We start from the raw sequence: 27,036 nt of genomic DNA, 5'->3' as shown, positions 1-27,036 counted from the left end.
TTGTACACAACATATGTTCCTTTTCACTCTTCAATCATCATCGGGCCTTAGAATAATGTTTGATACAATGGCTCTGGTCATCATGAATAGATGACAGTCTTCAATATTTTAGTACTATCCACAGTATGTCTTACTGACCTCCATTTCTAAGACTGTAACAATACACTAATGTATAATTTGTTGTATGCATAACTTTGTGTTTGTTTGGTCAAACTGGATATTGTCCAACGTTCTCTTCTTGTTTCTGTGAAGTAGATGATGATGTAAAGAACTTATGTTGGAGACTCCTGTACAACCCACAAGATGGCAGGACCTGAGGCTCTGATACCACTGTAATGACCTGTACCAGTACTATAATAAATCCAACCAGCATCGTACTTTCCTGAACCCTATTTTTCCGTTTTCCCCTTTAAATAGAAATCTTAGAGTACGAACCCACTTAGCAAATAACCAACAATATGGATAACAGATGATATTCCAGATAGGTATTTGCTCAAACTTACTCTTAAATAACACATTCAGAAATACATCCACATGCAGATGAAAATATGAACAGCAAATAAAACCCAAACTCTCTCCAATAAATTTGTCTTTTCAAAATGATATTAAAGACTCAAGCATATGAAAATGCAGTACAAATCAAAAGCACTAAACCAACAACCTTTCAACAATCCGAAAGCATATTATTGCCTTCTACAGCAACAGTATAATAACTAGCAACTTCCAAATAACTTCTAAAACGTTATTGCAGTATACAACAGCAATAAAATAACCATTCAACCACAATCCAATCTTATAAATAGATCTTACAGTCAAATTGGATAACAAGAGAAGAACCTGTAATCTCAACGAGACACCTGTGATGACATCTCCATGGACAATGAGTTTTCATCCACTACCTGCCTGCACGAGGGGCTACGTCCTCACACGAGCTAAAAGCTAAAGCTTTCTGAATGACTCTCACAAGAGAGAACTAAAAATCAAAATAATAAATCAAGCATTCCAAACAATGAGCCTCTTTCCCTCAATGAGCCTCTTTCCCTTTTTAATGCACAAATCAAGACTCTTCAGCTCCTCTCTGGCTTTCGTCTTTTTTCCTTGTGGCTCTTCAACTTAAGGCATTTCGTCTTGTTCCTCCTTGACCCTTTGTCCTTTGTATAACATTAAATTGACCTTTTCATATTTTTGAGTCTCTCGGAGTCAATTTTAATCTTATCTAGAATAAGACTTCAATTTTTGTAATGTCCCGAAAGGGAACATTACAAATACTATCATATCAGCTGCCACTTCTATGTTAGTTGAACCATCCAATGAGGAGTTTAGTAGTATGCATGCAGTTGTTGATGTGTGTTCTGATGATGGCACACATGATGATTATGAGTTTTCATCAACTACAGATTCGGTTCAGTTTTTTGTTGCGGCAGTTAGTGTTGCTCCTATATCCATAATATTTTAATGTGGCTACACCTATTGTTAATACAGTTGGGATGAGTGCATATGGTTCGCCTACAACCACATTTTTTTCAACGCATGTTGGTGATGATCAAGATTCTAGTCTAATATATATTATGTGGGTGGATGCAAGAAAGAAGAGGTTTCATAGATCTTCTACGAAGTTGCCTTTTGATGACATTCTTACTTCTACATCATCAGCACAAGTTTTGGGTGCTAGGCTCCAGGACGTGGTTGGTCCTGATGATGCTGGTTTGCAGTTGGTTTAGTGTCCACAGGGATGTCACATACTACTTCATTTGGGATCCAAGTGGAGGTTGGAGTTCATTGTGTTGCTAGATTGCTTGAGGACAAGCAATTCCAGGGAGGGCGGACTGTAATGTTTGCCATCTTTTAGAACCTCAATGGAGTTCTTAGTTTTTCATTCTCCGAAGGCTAAGTGGAGAAATAAGGAGAAATAAATTAAATTAAAGTCAATAAATAAATAAATCTAAAGGTGACTTTATATTTAATTAATTTAAGTTTCTAGAAGCAGAACTAATTATTGTATTGAAAAGGGGGAAGCTTCTAGAGAGTGAATTTTTTAGAAGCACAACTAATTATTGTATTGGAAATGGGGAAGCTTCTAGAGAGTGCAATTAAATAATATTTTATTTCTTTCTAAAAGGGTGAAGGAAAAGAATAAATAGAGGCGAGAGCTTCATTGTTAGGCATCCGATTATTGTCAATTGCATTTGATATAAACTTGAGAGAAGAAACTAAGGGTTTTTTATTTCAGTCAGCCATTGGGGAGCGTCAATTCTTCAATGTTGCAACCATTTGAGGTGGTGAAGTATCCACTAAATTTGGCATTCGGGAGAGCTTCATTCTGGAGTTCTATTTGTGCTTAAATTGGAGAATACATTTATTGCTAGCTGCTACAGTGCCATGAACAATGACATGAACAATGTCGTGAACAGTACTCATTGTATGCACCCTAAAATGGTCACCTAGACTATGGGCCCCCATTATTCAATTTATCAATTTCTTAAATCAATGGTTTGCAATATTTTATTAAATCAATTCAAATCAATTTTCTTGATCAAATTTGATTATTTATTTTTCTAAGGTTGATCGTATTATTCTAAGTCTTATTTAATTAAAAGAAAATCTCCCTTTTAATTAAATAAAATAAGTCCCCATTTAATTAAAAGAAAACCTCTCTTTTAATTAAATAATTCATCCACATTTAATTAATTAAGAGAGAAACCCCTCTTTTAATTTAATTAAATATTTCTTATTTAATTAAAAGAACTTGCTCCCTTTTAATTAAATAAAATTCCCACATAAATATCTCTTTGTGATGAAAAAAAATTAAATAAATAAAAATTAAACCCACTTGAAAAAGGAAATAAAATTAAATAACAAATTAAATATATCTTCTTTTATTTTCTCTACACTTAAATGCACATATCTCTAAGTGGGAGTCCTTTTTTCCTCTTTCCACTTTCTTCTCAAACACTCCTCTTTTCTCATTGGTGGAATTTTGTCTCACATGGATCAAACTCTATTATCCCATATTCATTGTGAGAAGCCCCTCACCTCCATATTTTCCTTTATAAGGGAGAGCCCTCTCCTCATTTTGGACATCCACGATTATGCTATTGTTATGCTTTGGAAAGCAATTTATGGAGGAGTTTGAGCATTAAAGCTTTTTGTGGAGAACTTCTATCTTTTTGTCTTCTTCTCTCATGCATCCATGGCTTCCATCATCATGTTTTATCCTTGCATTTTCATATTAGCTTAGATCCATGTTTGCTTCCATAGATTAGGTCTTGCATTGTTATTTCCTTTCATAGATTAGATTTCTTTTCTTGCATTGCTTTGCATTGTTATCATTTAGATTAGTTTGCATCTTCATTTGCATTCATATTTTTATCCTTGAATCTCTTGTTTCATGGTGTACTTGCATGGGCACAAACTAGGTCAAACTGAGGGCCTTCATTACAAACCCTTGCACTCCATGAATAGAGAGCTATGAGCTGCCACTCGAGACCTCATTTTTGAAAAATCTTGGATATAATGACTCTTAGAAGTGTGCCCACATTTTAGGCATACACTTGCGCTACAGTATTAGGCTTGATTATGATTGCAATTTCATCTCCTTCATTGGGTGATTTGTATATCAGGTTCTACAATCAATTTGCATTATTTAAATTGGTCATTTGGCATTGCAAAGGTGGCTGTCATAAGTAGTTGTAGATGCACATTTTATATCAGATTTATAATGTCATTTCTACTCAAATTTTTTGGGGATGCAAAGGCAAGAGCCTTGGACTATTATATTAAGCATTGAATTACTAAATATCTCAGTAAATGAGTGATAAGTTGCAAGTCTATATATTTGATGTAATGTGGATATTTATATCTTCCATGATTGACATGATAGTATGCATGCCAAGTGTTTGACAAAATACCAATTTTCTGTAAGTGCACATTTTTCATTTAGAATTCATCTATATGCATTTGAAAAGCCAAAAGAGAATTGCATATACATTTAGTTCTTTTCTTAGATATAGTAGTAATCAATTATAGACTTTTAGATTCCCTTTGATATTATTTCAAGCAAGCATAATCAGTCAGAAACTCAGAAACAACAAGCATAGAGATCGTATTGGAAGTGTTTGACAATTTTCCTTCACCTACAAATCAACAAGTTGAGGTTCAAATTGACAAGGGATATTATAGTGGTAACAGAGCTTGCTTGCAAAGTGTTTGACAAAATGTCAAACAATTGAATTTGAGAGGGATTTGGTGTTTCACGAAGTTATAACCAGTTGGGGTTATTACATCAAACTTTGTCCCTTCGTGGATCTATTGGGATTGAGATCGATCATCTGCCCCCTTTCCAATACTCACTTAATGCCCCTCCTCAACTCCACCCTCCTTGGAAGTAGCTAAATATGTGCATCGGAACAGAGATATATAGGTAATTTATTCACAACACTTGGCTAATCCTCGCTAGGGGGTTCGCCCTCAAATGGCATTCTATGTTGAGCGCTTTCTTCAAATTAAGGACGGGCTCATTGTTCATCCTTCTTACTTATATCACCATTGGTCACATTCACTCCAGATCCATCTCAATTCTTTCAAAGTAGGTTCACATCGGCTAGGACGATCATTGCCTTGATAAAGAGAACAAGATTTGCTAGCTTTGCAGGATTGGGGACATTGAGTCGAAGGCGCATTTCCTCTTTTGCTTCACGATCTACTACGAGATACATGGGAGATTTTATTTCCTTTATGATAGGCACGGTCTCTCTCCATTTTCTTTAGCATCACAGATCAAAGGTGCCATGCACTTTACCTTCAATGGGTTGCGAATCTTCAACGCCACTCAATCCAGTGGGAATACCCCACAAGCCAACATTTTGATCAGTATCAACTCCTTCCTTGGACTTCTTTCAATGTGTGGTACTAAGCGCTAGCTTGGTCCTTCTAATCATGCTAGATCAGTGAAGCTCCAAGAAGGATTCTTATCAGCAACAACCTTCTTCCTCTTCTAGGAGTCTACAAAATCATCCTAAGGCACTTGCTAGTTCTATGGCTTACCCCTCTGATCTGGGGTTCTTCACTTCTGCTCTGGATCAATAGGGGAGGTTTAGGGCTTGGGGTTCCCCTGTTGGTTCGCCTCTTTCACCTCTCTGCCCCCTCCCCCCTTCTCTATTTCTTTATTTGTTGGTGTTTTATTTTGTTGTCTTTTCCTGGGCATTGTTTGGTGTCCTTGTTGTGGTTTGGCCTGTTGTTTGTTGTTCGGCAATTCCTTGGACATTCTTTATGGTCTTTTGTTGGACATTAATAAATATCTCTTATTTTCTTTCAAGTCTTGCTATTGCTGACATCATCAGGAATCTAACTAGGAATCCCCTTTGAATTTCATTAATTTTTCCACTTGGTTAAAGCTTGAACCCACAACCAATTTATCTTTTATGAAATTTGTCATTACACGGTTGTTTCTATCCATTTCCACTCAAGTTAATTGAAATAATGTCAGACCTCTAGTATAGTTGTGTCTGAATTTTTCAGAATCATTTCAAACTATTAGTCCCCAATGGAAAATCTTGTGCTCCCTTGGAGGCTAGAAGAAAATTAACAGTGTTACCTAGACCCTAGCGCACCGGGTGCGTGTACATCTCGGGTGCAGGTACATCACGCACACACACTCCGCTACCACCACCAAAGCAACGTCGCACCACGACCGCATTGTTCAGCCCACCTGGCTAGTGCACGAGTGCGTCTTGGGTGTGTGGTTGTGTGCATAGCTGCACAAGGGGTGCTTCTAGGGGATGCACGGGGTGCATATGGCACCCATGTTGAAAAGTCACTTTTTTAAAAAAATTTATATTATCTTACCCATGAGAAGTCTAGTAATTCTAGTGATGAGGTTAGGGGACGATTAGAGAGCTCCCACCCTTACATTCTTATAATTGACAATTTGTAGATTGTAATCACTTTGATATGGCCATGATACATTATTTAATTTCACTATTTCATGCTTCATGCTACTCTACTCATTGTAATCAAGTGGAACAATGAATTTTGAACCTTTCATCTTTGTCATGTGTTAGTCAATGATTGACTTAAATGGTAGTATGTATGATTTAGATTTTTTATTTATCATTATCATTATGTTTAAAAGTTTAATGTTATTAATGTTACAACTTACTATGAGTATGTTACTAAGTTCAATGGTCATTGGTTATGACATTTCAAGTTTGAAGTTTGAACTTATGGTTCGTGAATCGCATTTCAATTTTCTATATTCATTATTCAACTATTCGATATGTTATATTGAAGTATCATTTCATAATTAGCATTTCAAGTCATTTATGTATACTATTCAACCTCCCCCCCTCTACACCCCGCCGCCACAATCCCATCGTCCCCAAATTGAGGCCCTTTTTTCCCCACACCTGAAACTCCTCCTGACATTCCCTTGCACCACCGCACCCCCACACCGGTGTAACACAGAAAATTAATCAAATCCACCATCTCTTTGGTGTAAAGAATTTCATTCTTGAAAATTTCCCCTTGAAACCAACTTGCAAATATTTTTGCTCTCTTGTGCATGTGGATTTGATCTTCCACTGCAATGATGAGAAGTCCTCTATTGAGGCAGATTTTGTTCCATATTATTTTTACCCAACATGGACGGTTTGAAAGGTTTGAAGTTGTCCACATGCATTTCAATAAATATGCATGTGAATGCAACTTGACCTTGAATGCATGCTACCTAAACTGCAGCTCCATGTTAAATTCCCAAGTGCAATGGCCTTAAGATTCCTCACCTGTCCCTAAAGCCTACCCTCCCTCAACTCAATTTGTACCTCCAAACTAATAAATAAGCCCCACTCTATGTTGGTCATAATATACTTTGTACTTGAGTAGGGAACTACAATTTGCACATCAATCTGATTTTTTCAATGTACTTGATAACATACATGGCTTCTGACCCAGCTTGCTTAATATATTAATAATTTAACATAATGTAAAATAATATACTGACACACACATAATAGTACCTTTTTTTAAAATATCATTCTTCTTAGTTTCTATTAATTTCTTTAATAACATATTGTTTCAACATTATCTTTTAAACTCTTATATGTGCTTCTCTTTTTCTCTATAGATCTCTTTTAGGAGTTTGTCATACTAGTAATTTTATTGGATTTCTTGATAAAATATTATTGTGATATTACATTATAATTATTTTGAGATTATATTCTTATTATCATAGTTACACTGCCATGGGGGACAGGGAGACATGGAGATGTCGCAATGGAGGGACAAGTATCTAGGCAGGGAGGACAAAGGGGCTTGAATTTGGGGACGAAGAGGGTGCGTGGGGGGTGGTGTATACTATATGCTATACAAGTGGTACTTAAAATGCTAGTTATGAAAATATGCATAACAATATAAGACATAAATATGTAAAATGCTATTTACTAAACGTTAAATACTTGAACAATGCATTAAACATTGAATATGAAAGTGGAACATTGAACAATAAATATTAAAATTTTAAATACTCGAATAAGCAAATGTAAGGGTTCTAGCTTCTATTACATAAATATTAAATAATAATAGTCATAGATATCAAAAGTATGAGTATCTCATCATAAAGATGATTACATTGAGTAGCATGATATGAACTCAATACGACCAATCGAATATTAGAAAATTTGTTTTATTTTTTTAAACAATTTTTTTTGTGTGGGCAAGGGATGCCCAGCCGGCCCTTGGAGGGGTCAAGGGACTTGTTCCTGTTCCCTTGTCCACTCAAGAGACATCGGGACATCCCCCTGTCTCCTTAGGGGATGCCGAGATGTTCCCCTGTCTCCACCAAAATGGCGGCACACTGGTGGCATCATTGGAGATGTCAGAACGGCGTCCCCCTATCCCAGGTGTGTCCCCGTCTCGGAGATGTTCAGATTTTTGGGGGTGGGACGTGTCCCCATTGTACTATGCTTTTATTCATAATAAATCACATACTAGCAATGCTATGCAAGTCTGTCATTTTAGTAAATTATAGTGCATGATCTCTATTTTGATATCCTTATTCTCTTTCAAAAGAAAATCAGAAGTGAAAAGATTTTTTTTTAATTATTATTAATTCCTTCTATTTTTTCTCATGCTCCACACTTTTCTCCATCCTTTCATCTCGCATGAATTTAAATAGAGTCTAGGCTGATCTGCAGTCCATTTATTACTCTTCCTCATATTGCCCATACTAACGATGGATCAAGAAATGTAATCCAAAATGTTGATACAGAAAAGAACTCACTTTATTCGAAAAGAGCAATGTCAGTCTTTATTGGCTGAAAAAAATCATTTCTACAACAAACAAATATGTTTTTCATATTATTGTATATTTATTTTAGTTGAACTTGAAAGCAATTGGCCAAGCTTTTCAAACAAACCTGAGTTAAAATTAAAAAATAATTTGCGTTGTCCAAATCTAACACTATGAACGCAACTCATTTTTTAAAATATGCCTTTATTCCATTCATCAAAAAATGTACCATAGAAAAATATTTCATCCATATAAATACAAATGATAACATAAATGAAATGGGACATAGTTCTCACAATTTGCACATTATCACTATTCTTGCCAATTTTGGTTGTCAACTTGCCATCACTCCATGTACCTGCACCACCCTGCAACAAATGTCATCAAATCAATATGTTCTCAGAAAAATAGAATATCAAGCAGAAAAATATTCTTCCTCCCCTCCGATGCACGTCTAATTTGTTTCTCCTCCCATCTCTGAGTCAAACAAAGAGTAAGATATCTACTTGATTAAATACAACATAATCATGGAAAAGTTGAAAGCCATGACAGGAAATGAAAAATTTAGTTACACTAATTAATGGATGGAGATTAAGCGGACCTTGAAAATAACACAATCTCAGGGGTTTTCAAAAGCAAAAGTAACCAAAAGATGTTAGTTTTTAAATATTTCTCCCATCACAACCAGTCAGTCAATATTTCAATGGAAATAGTACGATTGCATAACTTCTCCCTGATTTGGCTTAAAAGAAATGTTGAATTGACTTTCCAGCAAGAATTAATGAAGCAGTGCACTTTATGTGTATATCGTTGGATTGTTGAATAATAGATATCCTGTGAATACAATCTTTGTTAAATTTTTCTAACATTCTGTTTAATGACAGTTGGCACACCACCTCCATTTTTTACAGTCTAGATAAAGCTGACCCAAACTCTTTCCCTTTATCTTCCTCTCTGATATTGTACAAAAATGAACTACTGAATGAAAATTTAGAATATGATTCATACTCCAATTCTAGCAGGTATAAATTCCCAATACTGTGATATGTCAGAGCCCCTACTAATCCTGACCTGAATTTTCAGTTTTTGTTGTTTGGCATTTCTTCAAACAGTTGACATGCTCACGGTCTGAAATCTGATTTATGAGTTCTGAATTTGTTTGATATTTGTTTTCAATCTCAAATCATAGATAAACATATATAAATGATAAACAATAACATAGGAAACAAAGGATGAAGGAACAAACCATAAATTTATGATTTCTTCATAAATAACAATGGAAAATACAGTGGATTCAGATATGGGTTTGAAATTACTACAACAGCAAGCAAGTTCCTTCAAACATGAGGGTAATGATAAATCAAAATGATTTCCCATGTACCCAGCTGCACAAATAGAAGCCCGTTACCAAGTAGAAAGCATGGCTACCTTAAAATGATGAGCAAATATGAAGCGGTTGACTGGTATAGGCTACAAATGACTCTTGAAACTCTGTTATATAAAGTTGACTTTGAATTCCTAGCTGAAAAATGCCAAACACTACCAAACTATGCCAAATCCTACTTCAAAATTGCAACAATTATATAGAAGCGGTCTTTAATCCCAAGCTCCGGAAACATAAAATTATTTCAGTCCATAAAACCTTGTCAAAACACCACGAAAATGATGTCAAATGACTGCTATAGTTCATTATTGTTAATTCTTGTCAAACCCTCCAAAGAGATCACCAGTTGAAACCTTCAAAAATCTAATAATGAGCACAATGGTGAAGATGGATGCCTGTTTCCTTCCAAACCTTTGAGAAATTCCAAGGGTTTTGGGCCTCAGATTTCATGCATTGAAAGCCAAGCTCTCAAACTTCTAAGAGAGAAAAATAAAATAAACCAAATATACCAATTATCAAATGACTTCCTCAAATCACTTTTTAAAATCTACTCATGAAGTTTGCATAAGCCTCATTTAAATTTCCCTTTTAATATTCTAACATTTGACTTGCATATGAGAAATAATAATAAAGTGACCCCCTCATATAATTTCTTCATGAATATAAAGTCAAATTAATATCCCTATACCTCCATATGTTGGCACCCCATTTGGCATATTAATTAAATACTTAATGACATTAATATATTTAATGCACACACCCTTTATATCCCCTTTAATCATTAAAAAATTATTATATTATATTAGAGTCTATACTAGATTAGACTTAATTAATTAAACTAAATCATTAAATAAACGAACGCACTGAGATGGAAAATATTGAAACAAATACCCAAAGGATCAGATAAATTACCCTAAATCAACCTCCAATCACCACATTAGCCTGTGGAGACCACTGATAGGCTAACCTCTTAAAATAATTGATGCAGGGACATTACACAAAAGAAAAAACTACTTAATAAAAATATAAAATATGGCTCATTATTCAGTCTTCACAGATACAAATTAAGTACATTGTCTGTAAAATAGATCTTAGTAATCTTTGCTCTTACTATTGCTCAAAATCATACCTTCCAGACTTAAATTCAGCATTAAGAAATTCAACAAGCCCATACAACCAATTTATGTTTCTCCTTTGATAACAATGAGCTTTATCCTTTATATAGGTAAAGGGGAGAGAGAAAGGTGGAGAGAAAAGGTGAAACTCTCAACCACCGTGACTTATTAAACAACTACCTATGACTTATTCAAAGTTGCTCTGCCTAATGCACTTGCAACCTGATTGCATGAAGTGACTATACAATTACATATTTTCCTATATTTATAAAGTGGTATGCTTCTACTTGCAATTTGTCATTAAATCTCCACCTAATCCTAGAAAGCATACAAAATATGTGTCTAGGATACTTGAAAGAAATCTTAACAGAATATCTACAAAATCCCCGAATTTTTGCAGAGACCCACGTACAACTTCTGCATCTGGTTCCCTTGTATGTTGTGCAACAACTGTTATCTTTTGAATTATGCTTGCACTCTCAGAGATAACATTATTGCCCGGGATTTTGCAAAGACCCACGTACAATTGTTGCATCCGATTCCCCTATATGTTGAGCAACAAAAATTACCTTTTGAATTATACTTGCATTCTTAGAGATAACATTATTGCACTCTGCCAATTTGTTTTGCAGACCACCCAATGAAGCTTTGTAGCTTGTTTGTGTATCAATCGTGTTGAAGTCAAAGTTATCCACCTCAAACTATAAACGAATAACCCTTGTGAACTTTGTCAAAACACTTTCTTCTTCAACTAGTTCACCATCCTCAATAATTACTTCGCTTGTCAGTTCTTCAAAACACGCACTGACCATGAGTTCTTGGTTGTGAAGACAATCTAAAGCTGCCTTACTCTCTACCACCAACCCCTACAAAACATATTTTTTGTTGACCATTAGATGCAAATAATCATAATACATTTCTGCTGAAGAAATGATTCCACAATCGCATAGAACATCTAGATCAACTTTTGTCATGCTACTCCACATATCAAGATCTCAATCAAGAAATTTGAGTTATTGGTTGGGAATAGGAGCTCATTTAGCTTGGCTGAAATGTCCCTTCCTAATTTGAGCGCCTTATAAGCATCTCAAATCACTTGCACAACTTGTGATTCCAAACAACTACTCCATTCACCCATGGCCTTTACTTTCTTTTCCACTCACACTGCACACTTAGAAGAGATGGGATCAACTGACAGAGAAGAGGTCTTCATCTTCTATATGATATCCGAAAACTGTGCGTTCTCTTCCTCCAACTTGTTCTTCTTCTCCCACAATTTGTCATTTTTCTATGTGAGCATGCTTACTCCATCTTGCTGACAACTCAAGCATGTTTCTTTACCAAATTTGATTCTAGTGAGCTTGTAATTTGTAGATTGCATTTCATTTGCAGGTTTGTCAACTAGAGACCAGCTACCTCTACATACTTTATCATCTCCAACCATGACACTTGACACTATTTTTGCATTTTTGTTCTTTGGGGCCTTACTTCAAGCAACTTACCTTAAATTATGCTGCTCGCACAGGATTTCCTATTTCTTCCTCTTCTGAGTGATTGCACGTAGCAATGGAGAAAGAAAAAAGGAGGAGGATTCTGCTTCAAATGCGGTAGCCAATATGGATACTAAGCCAATCTGTGCAACCATGGTCATAATAGGTGGAGTCTTCGTTCGAATGGAGACTGGAATAGGATTGCTATGGGTAACCTTAGCCACGAACCGCTCACATTACGCTCAATAGTATCCAACAACTCCGTGGATGAAACTGTCATAGAGGGGATAGTCACGGAGTATACATCGAACACACTCTCAAAACTCTGATACTAGTCCTCTGACAGGATTGTAGGAGCAACTAATGAGACAAGAATGAATGAATGAAAGACTTTTAATGACGTCCACGAGGCCATAAGCCTAAGGGACCCACATAGAACTCCTAGTCAGTCTAATGCGATTTCTCCAGCCTTTCTCTTTTGTTGTGAATCTGCATAAGTAAAATGGCCCCCTTGAGGAGTCTTGGTCCTTCAAAAAGGTCTTTTTTATGTTGTTCACTTTTAACGTTTCATTTTGTTGGTTGCAAATGTCTTCGTACGCTATACAATCCTTCAAATAGTGCCACTCTGTTTCCACCACACCCTCATTGCAAAATCTACAAATTTTGTCCTCCCACTCTTCCTTAGTGACCTTCCATCTACCAGTTTCACATCTCAAACGGTGGGAACCAGATCTCAATTGAGCGATTGGGATTTTTGCCTTTCCTTTGATCTCGGCTCCTAAATATTCTTTGTCGTCATGTTCACATGTGGGATTAAATTCTTTGACATAATAGGCTTGTTTTCTACCTATCTCGTTTGCCCACATGACAAATTTGACTTTTCCTGCCACCCACTTTTTTATTTCAGAACTGTTTTCCGGGCATTCTTGGTAGTCAATGTTCCACTTAGTGAACCATTTATTGAACCATTTGAGAAGAGTTGGTGTTATCAAAGCTAAGTTCAGAGGAGGAGGTGCCTTCTCTGTGGAAAATTCCTCCATGGTTGGATCCAATGGTGAATCGAGTGACTCATTTGACACCAGAGTAGAGTTAGGAATTGCAATGGCAACTAATGTCCCTATAAGAGGAGATGGCATAGGAGTAGACTTATTTGGCTTTGGTGGAAACTCGTCATCACTGGAATCGATCTGGATCTTTTGAGGTTCCACAGTCTTTACCTCAAGTACCCTCCCTGTAGCCTTACCTCCTTTGATGGAGAACTTTGCAATGGATGCAACTAGAGGCTCTAAGACTGAAGCGGATGTTCCTTACCCTTGCCTCTAATTTTGGAACCTCAAACCAATTGGACGAGCAGGATCAAAGTCTTTCCTTGGCTTGATTTCAATGCATTTAAAGCCCCTTCTCTTCAACAAGATGTTGGTATTAGCAAGGATGGATTAAAATTGAACCTAGATTGAGGTATTCTCCTTAGATGACGATGTTGGAGGTAGAAAGGGCAAGTTCTCCTTTCATGTAGTTTGGATCAAGAATATCATCATTACCTCCAACTCCGAGGGGGATCTTTGCAAGGTTAAAGTCAACAATTTGCTTGGTAGTTAGCCAAAAATAGTCCATTCTTCGAATGTCCATCTCTGTATGCAAATCAATCTATATGTCCTCAAGGAAATGTACATGCACAAATTGCCTCCTCATTTTATCATTGACGCATCACTAGTCAAAACAACTCTTGGGGATGAACCTCAGTGTGATCCTTTGGAGTTTGCATTTCATGTTCTTCACCTTGGGCACAGTGTCGAAAGAGTACCCACTAATCATTAACGGGTTTCTTGAGGGAATTCCCACCCACACCCAATGCAATGCGGAATGGCATGCCTGCACTACCATGAGTTGCCTCGCCAAATCCATCAAAAATGATCTTGACAGTGGGGTACAGCAGCAATGTGTATGGTTAACCCCTAAGTATCCAACTTGCAGATATGTGAAGTTGGGGAACCGTAGAAACTATAGAAACAGATAGCTATATCCATTCAAGTTGATCCGTGCCTAATCAAACACTCACTTCTTTGGGAATTCCTTATCAAATAAGTACATGTAATGGCCATAGAAGGCATCATGTACTCTCCTCTAATGCATTTGGTTAGCCCTCAAAGTTAGCTTATCATAATACTCCCACACACGCACTGACATCCTATCTCCCTTAGTGGATAGTCCTGAGAAAGAACCCATGACAGCAACAATGTACACCAAATAGGACTTTGTGTAGAACGTCCCAATGATAATGACTTGAGAAAACTGCTCACAAAGGATATCATTGATCATCTCTCCCCAGAATATCTTCTTTTTCTTGGTTCTAACAAAGAGGGAGATGTACCTGTACATCCAAGGCTCAAAAGTATTAGATCATTTGAGGACTCCAATGCAGCTAAGAAGTGTGATGAGATCTTTGATCTCCTATTTAAATTATGTGCGGCACACCCCCTTTGGTCATCTTGTGTTTTTTGGCCTTTCATTGATCAGCCAAGTATCATTAATGTATTTGATGCAATACGCATTGTCTTCATTCCAACTATCCAAAGCCTTTTGCTTTGAGATATTGGTGACTAATGGAGTAGCAAGAACTTGAAAGATTCTATCAATAGGCTCAGGATCTACACTAATGATAGTTTTTCCGTCTTCATCATTGATGGTTCTAGATGGATGACCAAAGTTTCTGGCACAAGAAAACATGAACTCCGACTCAAGGGCAGCCAAGGGGGAAGTGAAAACCAGGTGTATGCTATTATGCTTTATGTAAAACATATATTTGGTTACTGAGCATCCACTATTTTGAGAAAATACTCAATTCCACGTGTGAGATATTTGTGTCGTTAATGTCTTCACTCTTTGAAGTAACTTGCAAAGGAGGAATTGAGTTGCAATATTGATCATACTGGTATTTCATTTTCTTCTTTTCTTTGCCTTTGGCTGATGCAATTTCTTCTGACATAGCAATCTCGTGAGCGTGAGTAACTGTTACATGAAATTTCCACAAAGTGAGAACATCACCATGAGATGCATCCATTGCACGCTTTTTGATACACACTTACGAATTTTGGAATGTTGTGAACAAGGGGAATGGCTCAAAAACTTTGGGACAGTGAAAAGGCGAATGGGTTCGAGCTCAAAATGGTCGCTTATATGGTGGGAAAAACCAAAAATAGGTTTCCAAAGGGGATTTGCACATTCGAACAGCAAGTTTTACGAACGAAAGAAGGCATGAAAGATGAATAATATGGGGCCTACCTATAATGGAGATTTATATATCCATTACAAATGAACTAGAAAGCAACAACCAACATGAAGTTTAAGTCATGTAGCAGCGGTAGATATGTATGGATAGGGAATATGGAATGCATGAAAGTGGGTTTTTGAGAGGCATTTGCATGGTGAGACAATGAGCTTTCTTTTCTTATATACTTTATTCAAATCCCGACTGCATATGCAAGCAAGATGAGATACTTGCATATGCAACTTAGAGAAATTGAGACAAGAGATAGAAGAGACAACACATAACCTAAAACATGTGCAGATCTGAAAATGAAATGAAGGTTTTTGCAACTATTAACAAGAACAAAATATATACATAAAAGGCCCTAAGATAAACATAATAAAATTTACCTCTTCAACAAAAATAAGAGAAGCCTTTACAAATTCTTGAGCACAATTTGAATCAAATCCAAGAGACTTTTGGATTTAGAAAAGATTGTAAGAAGAGGCTTATATAGACTTTGAACCTTGACTCAATCCTCTTGAAATGAATGCATTTTGGAGTCAAGATTCATTGATTGCTGAGTGTTGAATGATGGAGAAACAAAATGCACAAGTATAGCAACTATATTGACCAAATCAAACTCATTTGCAAAGGCAACCAAAAACAGCACCTAGGGCATCAAATGCAACTTGAAATGGATGAAGAACAAACTGGAAATGAAGTTTCTTACCCAATAATCCTTCCTTGATCCAAAAAGTTAGGATTGAATGCACAAACTTCCCCTCAATGGGCCGTTTTTTACCAAGAAATGCCTTTGAACGGGCTGTTTCTGGGTATTTGCATGTAGTAAGAGAAGACAAACAAAGTAAAGACTTGAATGTTGCCAAAAATCAAGCACTTGTAGTCAGAGAAGAAAAAGCCATCTTGACAAGCATTAAGGTGATTAACTTGACAGAAACCCTAAAAAAGAATGCATACATAATGCTAAATAAAGTGCAACTCAAGGATGACGAACTGCATTCATGACACCTCATCAATACATCAAAAACACTAAGGATATACCTACGAATCCATGAGAAAAAATCTTATGTTTGCCCCAATTTTGTAATGTCAAAATTAAGGATAACATTGTTGCAATAAATGTAACAAGGTACATGACCTATTTCCAGTGCTTCATGCCAAGCAATGATGATATCAGCATACAATAGAAAAATGTTTCATATTTTTCCTAACAGCAGCCAATTAGTATCTCATTTTCTGATGTAGTCATAATCCCAAATTTTCAATGCCTAGGTTGTCAGGGAACCCAATCCCAAACGCCTAGCTGGGGGAAGGATGAATTTGCTGATGAAGGGGATAATTCTGATAGATCTACATGGTCCAATTCAATATTAGCAATCTGATCCAAATATAGTCTTAAGAACTGCATGTCACCTCCTTAAAACAATTATTCTTGCAGGCAATAATGGCATGGACTGCCTGGGAATGATGCAGCTGAAGTAGAGAATGATGTCGCCTTAGATCTATGCCCTCAAATTAATAAACCTGCATATAAATCCTATCAAATCTGCCCTCCAAGAAAATGTGGAAATGATTATCATGTTCACTCTTGTAGCATGTAAAATATCCTATAGAAATAATTAATTGCTATGAAGCCCAATGCAACCGCTACGTGAAATTGTCTATCTATTATGCCCTTGGGTGATCATCCACACGTGCAGGCATTTAGATTTGTTAAGGATTTTGTCTTCACAAATCATTTCTGCCAAACCCTAACTCTGGAGTCCGGAGTTTTGAAGATGAAATTCTCCAAAATAATTTCTTCATGTCCCAAATGAATTCATGCTCTTTTTGTTTACTTCTCAATTAGGATGCTAAAATCAGTGTTTCATATGGCAACTTTAATAATTTAATAAGTTATATTTTATTTTATTTATCCATTCTCCATGTAGGCATCCCATTTAGGCAAATATTTGTGACTTTATCAAGTCACTTTATTTAAGCGTTAATAAATCAATTTGCAATGTTTATTAAGTTACTTTATTTAATTATTATAAAGTAGCTTTACAATTAAAGTACTCTATTTTATTTGATTAAAACATTAAATTATACTTTAAAGTTTTAATTTTTATTTTAAACCATCTACTTGACCTCTTCAACTGAAAAGTAATGATGCACCTAGTCTCCTAATTGTGTCTGAAAATAGCAAGCCAACTCTCAAAATCCTCCTATAAATAGGAAACTGTCTTTGAACATCTGAAATGGCTCACAAGGCCCCTTGCAGGGCTCCATCAACCCAATTGGATCCCCTAGTGCCAACCTATGGGAACCTGATAGTAGACCAACCCTGCTAAAAATATTGACCTAGGAAATGGGGACATTAAAGCTTAGAAATTATTCTTTTGTAGTCATGTGGTATTCACCTATTTACCATTTTTTGTTAATGTTAATTTATTGATCTTTGACTTAAGTAATGCCCAATAATCATTTGCTTCCCTTCAAATATTGTTTACAAGCTGCTACAATTCTATTTTTTGGCAAGTAAGAGGCTGTCTTTGTTTGTGCTTGATGGTTTACCTTGTTTTAAATCTAAAAAATCTCATTCCAAGTCTTTATTCTTAACCATTGGTTATTTACATTTATTGTAAAACTGCATTAAAATCTTGAACAATGTGCACACTTGCCAATTCTACTAACAGTTTTGACTTTATATTTCAGGTTTGTCTCAAAGAGCTTGCCCTTGTAACTTGAACAATAGTTCAATCGTATGTGTTGTCCCATTTTGTGTATTCTTGCAATAGACAAATTATAACACTGAAAAAATCACTCCATTTTTAACAAGATTAGCGATCACTTGAATTTTTTAGAACAAGCTGCACTACCCTTGATCCCTACAAAACCAAACTAGTGAAAAGTTAAAAGGTCGTATGCAAAAATATTCTTCCAAGAGCTTTAGTTCAACCATATATGGGACATTCATTTTAATGATGAATGAAAAATTAATACCATTTTAATGTAGAGATATGACAGTTATGAACAGTTGTTGATTACAACCAGCAATCACAGTAGAATAAAAAATGGTAAAATCATCTGTTTGAAGAGAAACAATCACCATAACACAATCAAATTCAACATCCCAAATCCTAAAAACATCAGAAGCCAGTCCTAAAACATAAGGTGTGTTTCATATAACTCTCTGTTGCTTCTCAAACCATGAAACTCCTGAACCAAAACAGATTAAGAATTCATTATTAACTAATAACAGTAAAGCTGCAATTAAAAATTCTATGGACGAGAGAGAAATTCTAGAAATGATGGTTAAATTGGAAACCTCTCCAAAGCAAAAATTGCTTTCAGCTTTTAATTGCCGACGCACTACCAAAGCTCCAATATCACGACCCCGCTTCTCTACTGGCTGACCCCTCTCTACTATGGTGACCTTTGCACCAAGCTCTGCAAGCACCAGACTGGCAAACAATCCCGCAGGTCCACTACCTACAACCACCACCTTCGGTTCACTAGTCACCATATACCCATTTGATTTTTTTATATCTTCCATGAACAGCATTTTGTTTGAAGATCCTTCCCTTGTCCCATTTGGGCTATGAGATGCTAGTTTGCTTTGTGTACATTTCTCATGATTCAATAGGCCAATTAGATCTACAGCACTACTTGGAGAAGAAATACACTCTAGTTTCCCAGGCTTGAAGGGCAGATCTGAGATGAAGTCCCACAACCGAGGTTGCAAACTCAATGCTTCCTTCACATTCATGTCAACAGTGTAGACAAAATTTGGCTCCTTAAGTGACTGTGCCATAAAAACACAAAGGTTAAAAAAAATAATGCTGGCAAAGTACTTACAAATGATAGATACAAATAAAAAATCAGGATAATATTAAAATACCATTTAAAAGCAAACAACAAATATGATAAATTATGTTAGTAACTATAATATGTATAGAATGTGTAGACTATAAATCAAAGGAAAACCAATCATACTTTTTGATTTTGCTAATGCCAAAATGTTAAGGGGAAACCTAGAATACCCAAAATCATCTCAGGAATAAATTAAGCCAATCTCTGTATACTTGTTCAAGGCGTGTTAAGAGTTACTTCTAAATATAAATGAGCACTTCGCACAAAAGCATGTGTTCAACTCTCATACAGTTCTAGATAAGTGAGGTTAAGAGCATTAGACTATATGCAAAAGAAAAATAGAGTTGCCAAGGCATGTGTTCAGCTCATATAATTTTGGAAAGGTGAGATTGAGAGTATTAGACTATATTCAAAAGATATGACTAGCTAAGAAGGATAATCAATACTCTTGAATCCAGATGTGTAAACCTTCCCTTCTCAGGCTACTGCTGGGACTGGTTCAAGAAGTGGAATGCTTAGTGTGAGGAGGAGAGAGATTTTCTAGAGCTTGGAGGATGGCAACATGCATTTTTACAGAATTATGGTATGCAGTACCTGACAAGGTCCCCAATTTAAGTGCTACATTATTCTATGTCAGTAGGCTCACATTCTGTGCTATATGTTTGTTGAACCCACACAAAAACTCATCCTTCAATACCACTTATCCTTTTTCTCATCAATTAACCATTGTTTGTCTGTTAATTCAAGTCAGTTGTAGTATTCCACAATCAGGTTGCAACGTTATCATGTAATGGTCTTGCGTTTCACCCAACAAAATCTTTTAGAATGTTCATTGTAGCTGTTCCAAAAGGAAATAATGATTAGGATCAAGATTGATGGTGGCTGCAGCACAGGAAGATGTACAGAAACGACCAAGGCATAAAGACTTAGAAAGAAAAGGGCAATAGTGAGTGCAAGTTCTGCCCATTTCTCAACCAACAAGATAAAAACTGGTTAGCGCTATGAAGATCTGCCTAAACAACCTAATTGCACATTTTTTTGGTTAAGCCATGCATTTTCTCTACCAAAATCAAAGAAAATTACCAATGTATAAGTAATTTCCCTTAGGTCAACCTGAAAGGTTACTCATTCAGTGATGTTTTCTATCAAGTTTTGAATCTTGAGCTTATGGTACCCAGGAACATGCTGGATGTGGCTTTGCCACTAGAATCCTCCACCTAAGTTTTCAAACATGAATAAGGTATGTGATATATTTGCACAAATGCACATTTAACTGCACAAAATCATAAATGATTTCCACTCAAAGTCTGCAAGGAAAATCCGAAGAAAGCTGGCACACAATGTGGATGTTAAAATAATTTACTTGTTCCACTAGCACACATATTTGGCAGTAAAACCAAAGACATTTATGCTCAGTTATCTCAAACAAAACAGAACAATTTGTTACCAACTCAAGTCCACATTTAAAAGAGCAGAATCAACATCTTCTGCCAGCATGCATTGCTGATGGCTTGTCATTAAGGATGTGCACCAGTGTTAAGAGCATGCAAAACACATGAAAGGCATTATCTTCCCTTGGTGAAACCACTTCTGACTCCTGCTTGGTCACTACACTCAGTCAACCAATTCTTGTCATCATCTATCTAAGTTTAAGATTTGCAAGGAAAAGCAGAAGCAAGACCATGCCATGCAATATATTGTTGGCCTAAAGGAAAAAATAGAGGTTAAACCATAAAATGAAAAAGATCTGGTGCCTATATATATAAAGGCAATTCATCATTCAAACTCATAAAACAATTCATCTCTGCTATTCACAGAAGGAACAAGGCTTTCTATTCCTAATTTCGCAAACTAATTGTTCAAATCTTACATCCTAAACTATTCAGCAATGGAGTTGTTCAAGCATGTGATAAAGCCTAAAATGGTATTGTCAAACCCTTCACACAACATGTAGACACCCTAGTTAGCCACACGAATATCTTGGATTTGAAGATGGATGAAATAATTTAAGCAAGAAGCAATCTAACTACCAAATTGGTGGAGAATAGATTGATTGAAGAACCTTCCTGTGAAACAAGGAACACAATATAGTTAGGAATATGATAACATAAGCTTGTTTTGGAACCTACAACCAAATTAGATAATAATATAATCCTAATACACGTAATACACCAATTTTTAGGGTTAAGACAGAGATGCACTTATAGCATCTAATTCTCATGGGCTGAAACTTAATGAGGGTTGGGATAGGAGAGACATGATGAGGTGCCCTAATTATCTCCAGCCCCAGGCTCAAGAGCATAATTTTTGTACCCCTTGGACCCGCTTTGTTGTAACCATACTCATGAGGTGGTGTACCTAGCAGAGCCTAAACACCATTACCCTCCATCACACTATCCTATTATGATTGGGGATCCCATTGAGATAGGAAGGACATGATGAGATGCCCTAATTCTCTATGGCCCTAGGCCCAAGAGTGGAAACTTTGTCACCCTTGGCCATGTGGTTATAAACATATTGTTTATTGCAATCAATTGGCAACAAATGCTACAATATTCCCAATATATTATCATGCAGAATAGCACCAAATATATCTTATTAAGTACATTTTGCTGAAGTTTGTACCTCAATTACTCGCGAGGTAGATTAGTATGGTTTAGGTAGTGATGGACAATTCAGCAAGTTATGTTGTTGCAGGTAGACTTTTGATGGAGAGACGCCCAAATATTTTTTTGGTCTCTTTCTGCAGCCCACTGCCTCGATGAAGGAATATTAGCAAGCTTGAATGGGTCCAATCTTGATAAGGCCAAAAAAATTTGCAAGATTATCCACAATCATGCATTGTTCCTTAGCATAATGAGGCAATATACAAGGCTAAAGGAGTTGGCTTGTCCCAATATCACAAGATTCACTCTAAATTTTATCACATTAAAATCATTGATATTGTCAAAGGTAGCTTTGAAGCACATGTTTGTTGGTGAAGGGTGGACTTCTTCAAGCTATGCTATGACCACTGTAGGGATGGATGTAGGAGAATGCATTTTTTATGAGGTAGGTTCTTTGACCTCGTGGAGAGAAAATGCAAATGATTTTTTATGAATTACACATTATGTTAAGTATTTACTTTTAATTTATATGCATATTTTTCTTTTGTTTGCAATTTTGCATTTTTTCTTATTTTTATTTACACTTAACTAATAATATTTCACAATATTTGCAAGTCACTAAACCCTTAGTAGTTCTCCTACGAGTTGTTGATGGGGAGAAGCTCACTATGGGCTATATTTATGAGAGCATAAATAGGGCCAAGAAGACCATTGGATCAATATATGGAGGAAATTAAAGTATCATCCCATTTTGGGGATAATTGATAGGAGATGGCACCTCCAACTTCGCAAGCATATCCATGTAGCCACTTATTATCTCAATCTAGCATACCATTTCCATCTTGATTTCACAGCAAATGAGGAGGTTCTTAATGGGCTCCTATTTATTGGTAGAGCGAATGTCTATTGGTGAAACTAATATCAAAACTGCACTGCATGAGATAGAGGCATTCGATAATGTACAGGGGAGTTGCTTGATAGTCAAATGTGGAAAGTTGCTCGCACAAAATCACAACCAAGTAACAATATATGTTAAGTGCATAATTTGATTTTATAATTTAGTCTTAAAGTTGGAAATGAGACAATTTTCTTTTTCTTATTTTAGATAAATGGTGGCAAATCTTTGGTATAAAACCCCAAGCCTTCAAAGAATTGACATCTACATATTGGGCAAACATGCAACACTTCAAGTCATGAGTGCAACTAGAGCATGTTCGGGCACATTTACTCGAAAAGACAGTATACACTAACTGTGGAGAGGTTGAATGATTTAGTATTTGTTTAGTACAACCTTCATCTCAGGATGAGACAAATTATGGACAATGACTCCAACTTGATCATACTAGATGAGGTTGATCCAAAATCTAAGTGGATCACCAAGTCTACCGATCTTGTCTTCACTGATGAGGCCCTTGAGTGTATTAACTAGGCGGATAGACAGCATGAGGTTGTGGCCATGGCAAAGGAGGATACAACAAGATCATACACAACCACAGGCACAACCGATGTTGGTCAGAGTCTCATCTCATAGATACAAACTCTAGTTGTTCATTCATCAAGGACCTATCTTAGACCTCTTTCTAGGAGGGATGTAGGCTCCTCTTGAGCCATGGACTTGTTTTTGTTTTCAAATATATTTGGAACATTTGATGTCATGGATTTCATACTTGATGAGTTTATATACATTTGACAATATTTATAATTTTATCTATTTAAGTTTGTTATTTCCCTCAACAACAATTTGTGTTTATACTAATTTGATCGATGTATATTTATGTTTGTGAGCAAACTAGCTTCTATTTGATGATGGTATTGTGTCTTTAAGCTTTATTCTATAAAGAGTGCATGAAACAAATTTTGAATCCTTCAAAATATTTAGATTTCTTGGAATTTTCTCACTTTGTCGAGTTTTGTGTGATGTCCCCTTCCAGTTGACATCTCTCAGTAATTGAAATTAGCCTATTATGTGACCCTCGTAGGCTAATATAGTGGTTAAAGGGTTTTATTGGGGACTAGCACTTTATGATGGGGCATAATTTCATATTATAATCCTATAATAAAGTGCAAATATAAGAATATCTTTTATCCCACATTGCGGAGAAAAGTGAGCTCTCACAAAGAAAGAATAAAGTGCATGAGAGGTTCTTTTCTTATCATCTGATTATTGTCATTTGCATTTGATGAGTTTTGTGGAGCCAAGGGTTTCTACATATTATCTACTTGGTCTTTGGGAACAAAAACTCCCATAGCTTAGCATAACTGAGGTCGTGAAATATCCTCCGAATGGTTGCAAATTGGAAGGGATCCTTCAGTCCTTTCATTCGTGCTTAAATTGGAGAATACATTATTTGTTGGCTGCTATAGTGCCATGAACAGTGTCGTGAACAGTGATGTGAACAATGTCATGAACAATACCTGCGCTACAGTACTTGGCTTGCTTATGATTGCAATTTCATCTCATTCATTGGGCAATTTGTATATCAAGTTCTACATTCAATTTTGCATCATTTAAATTGGTCATTTTGCATTGTAAAGGTGGCTGTCATAAGGTAGTTGTAGATGCACGTTTTATATCAGATTTACAATATCATTTGTACTCAGATTTTAGGGGTTGCAAAGCCAAGAGCCTTGGAATATTATGTTAAGCATTGAATTAGAAAATATCTCACTTGAGGAGTGATAAGTTGTAGGTCCATATATCAGATGTAATGTGCATATTTATACCTTTCGTGATTGACATAATAGTATGCATGCCAAGTATTTGACAAAATACCAATTGGCTGTAAGCGCACATTTTTTCATTTAGAATTCATATATATGCATTTGAAAAGACAAGAGAATTGCATATGCATTTAGTTTTTTTTTGCTTAGACGTAGTAGTAATCAATTACAGGCTTTTAGATTCCCTTTGATATCATTTCAAGCAAGCAAATTAGATTGAAACTCAGAAACAAGAAGCATAGAGATTGTATTGGAAGTGTTTGACAATATTCCTTGAGCTATAAATCAGCAAGTTGAGGTCTGAATTGTCAAGGAATACTACATTGGTATCAGAGCGGTTTCCTACCATCTTTGTGGGGTCTGAAAACCATTTTGTTCATGCACCGATGTGATAGAGAAAAGAAGCATTATCAAAGGGAAATCAAAAGAACTCGGCAGCCACCACGTATTCCAGCGGATGAGATAGCTACAGGTTTGATAGGTGTTCAATCTCGTTCATCTCTTGGTTCATTTGTACAAGCATGGGTGATAGAACAGAGGCTCCTCGAGGTCCTCGGGATGAAGATGCAAAGGTTAGACAGACTTTCAGAGATCTATGGGTGGGTCAACAGCAAGTAGCTGATGTATTATAACAGTTGACCATGTCTATATAGAGGTTAAATACACATAGGAGACCATCACCATGTCGTGATGAGGACAAAAGTTATGTAGGTTCCTAGAGGTTGCCTAGGACTGTGTCACGGACAGCTGATAAGCCTACCCGACCTACTTTTTTGAGACAAGAACCTGACAAGGCTATTGCAAATGAGGAACCTAAGGAGGGGTTTATTGACACTCTTATGGCAGCGAACGATGAGTGGGAGTTACTGACCCCAAAGGTCAGAGAGAGGCTTACAAGTTTATCACCAAGAGGAGAGAGCATACAGGAACAGGCAAGATAGGAGGCCTAGACATCATTACCGTGACCTAGAGCAAGCCATAATCAAGCTCACCTTGGCTATGTTTGACAGCAATGGTAAGGTTAAAGCATAGGCTTGGATTAGTAAGTTGGATACCTTCCTTACATTGCAACACATGGCTAAGAAGGATGCCATTAGATATCCTACCCTGCATCTTGAGGGTGCAGCCTATGACTAGTGGCATCATGGGATGGTGACACTTCAGCATGACTTTATCACCACTTACTAGGAGTTCATAGACAAATTGATGGAATAGTTCAACAAGAAGGATCCTGAGACTTACTTCAGAGATTTGGCCTAGTTGAGATAGGTTGGTAGCTTAGAGACCTACATAGGAGACTTCCAGCGATTATCAATGATGGTTCCCAACATATCAAAGAGGTGTCTAGTTGTGCTCTTCATGGAGGGACTGTTGGAACCATTGCGAGGACGGATCAAAGCATTTGATCCTCCTTCATTACAGAAAGCGATGAGCAAGGCATGCAACATGGAACTGGCAGCTCCATCTAGCAAGTTCAATCCCAAGAGTACTTCATTTAACGGCAATAAGGGATTCAATAGCAACAGAGAGAAAAATGATTTTAAGAGTGATTCAAAGGGAAAATCAGCAACACCCTTGGATCGTGAGACTTTTATTGATTTGCACAAGAAGAAGCTTTGCTTCTATTGCAAGGATCCCTATAATGCTAATCATGAATGTCCTTTGCGGCCTAAGGGCAAGGCCAATAGAGTTATGTAGGCTTATTATGAGAATTGGGAATCTGAAAATTCAGAACAATAGCAGAATTCTGAGGAGTCAAAGTCGGAGGCTTCAGAGCCTAAGGTGGAGACAGAGTCAGAGATCCTGCTCCAGGAAGCACGATTGTCTAGCATTTAGCAAGAGGGATCTTTCAGACTACGTGGAATATTGGTTGGTAAAAAAGTTATCGCCCTTTTGGACACAGGTGCTACCCACAATTTCATTGATGCTAGATTTGTGGAGAGACGTGGGATCATGAGAGAAGAGTTTGAGGGTATTCGAGTTAAGGTAGTTGATGGTTATATTATTTGGTGTGACCATATGATTAAGGATCCTCCTTTGCACCTGAATAATTATGAATTCAAGGCTGATTATTATGTGGTGAATATGGGTGACATTAATATAGTCCTGGTATGAAGTGGCTTCATTCTCTTGAGGAAGTTACACTTCGCCTTAAAGACATGGAGATCCGGTTTGAGGTGGAGGGGAAGACTCATATACTGAAGGCCATCCAAGACAATAACATCGGGACTATTTCCTTCTGACGAGTGGAGAGACTTATGCGTCATGACATGGTCAATTGGGCAGCCACATGTACTTTGATGCCTACAT

The 27,036-nt window shown here is 36.6% G+C and overlaps 1 protein-coding gene across 6 annotated transcripts in view; it reads right to left on the bottom strand.

Annotated features, from left to right (window-relative positions):
• PDE327 (FAD/NAD(P)-binding oxidoreductase family protein) overlaps positions 1–27,036 on the bottom strand; it is a 299,756-nt gene that overhangs the window by 172,783 nt on the left and 99,937 nt on the right. For all 6 annotated transcript variants that reach the window (XM_089820286.1, XM_089820287.1, XM_089820289.1 and 3 more), the window contains 2 exons: positions 18,855–19,331; positions 8,581–8,652 (listed from right to left, as the gene is read on the bottom strand). In XM_089820286.1, the coding sequence (XP_089676412.1) occupies positions 8,581–8,652; positions 18,855–19,331 (549 nt within the window). The remainder of the gene's footprint in view (positions 1–8,580; positions 8,653–18,854; positions 19,332–27,036) is intronic.

The sequence above is a fragment of the Cupressus sempervirens genome, chromosome 3 (assembly GCF_028749045.1).
Source record: "Cupressus sempervirens isolate cs-2001-9-10 chromosome 3, ASM2874904v1, whole genome shotgun sequence".
In the NCBI taxonomy this organism is placed as follows: Eukaryota; Viridiplantae; Streptophyta; class Pinopsida; order Cupressales; family Cupressaceae; genus Cupressus; species Cupressus sempervirens.
This window is presented reverse-complemented; position numbering and strand designations above follow the sequence as displayed.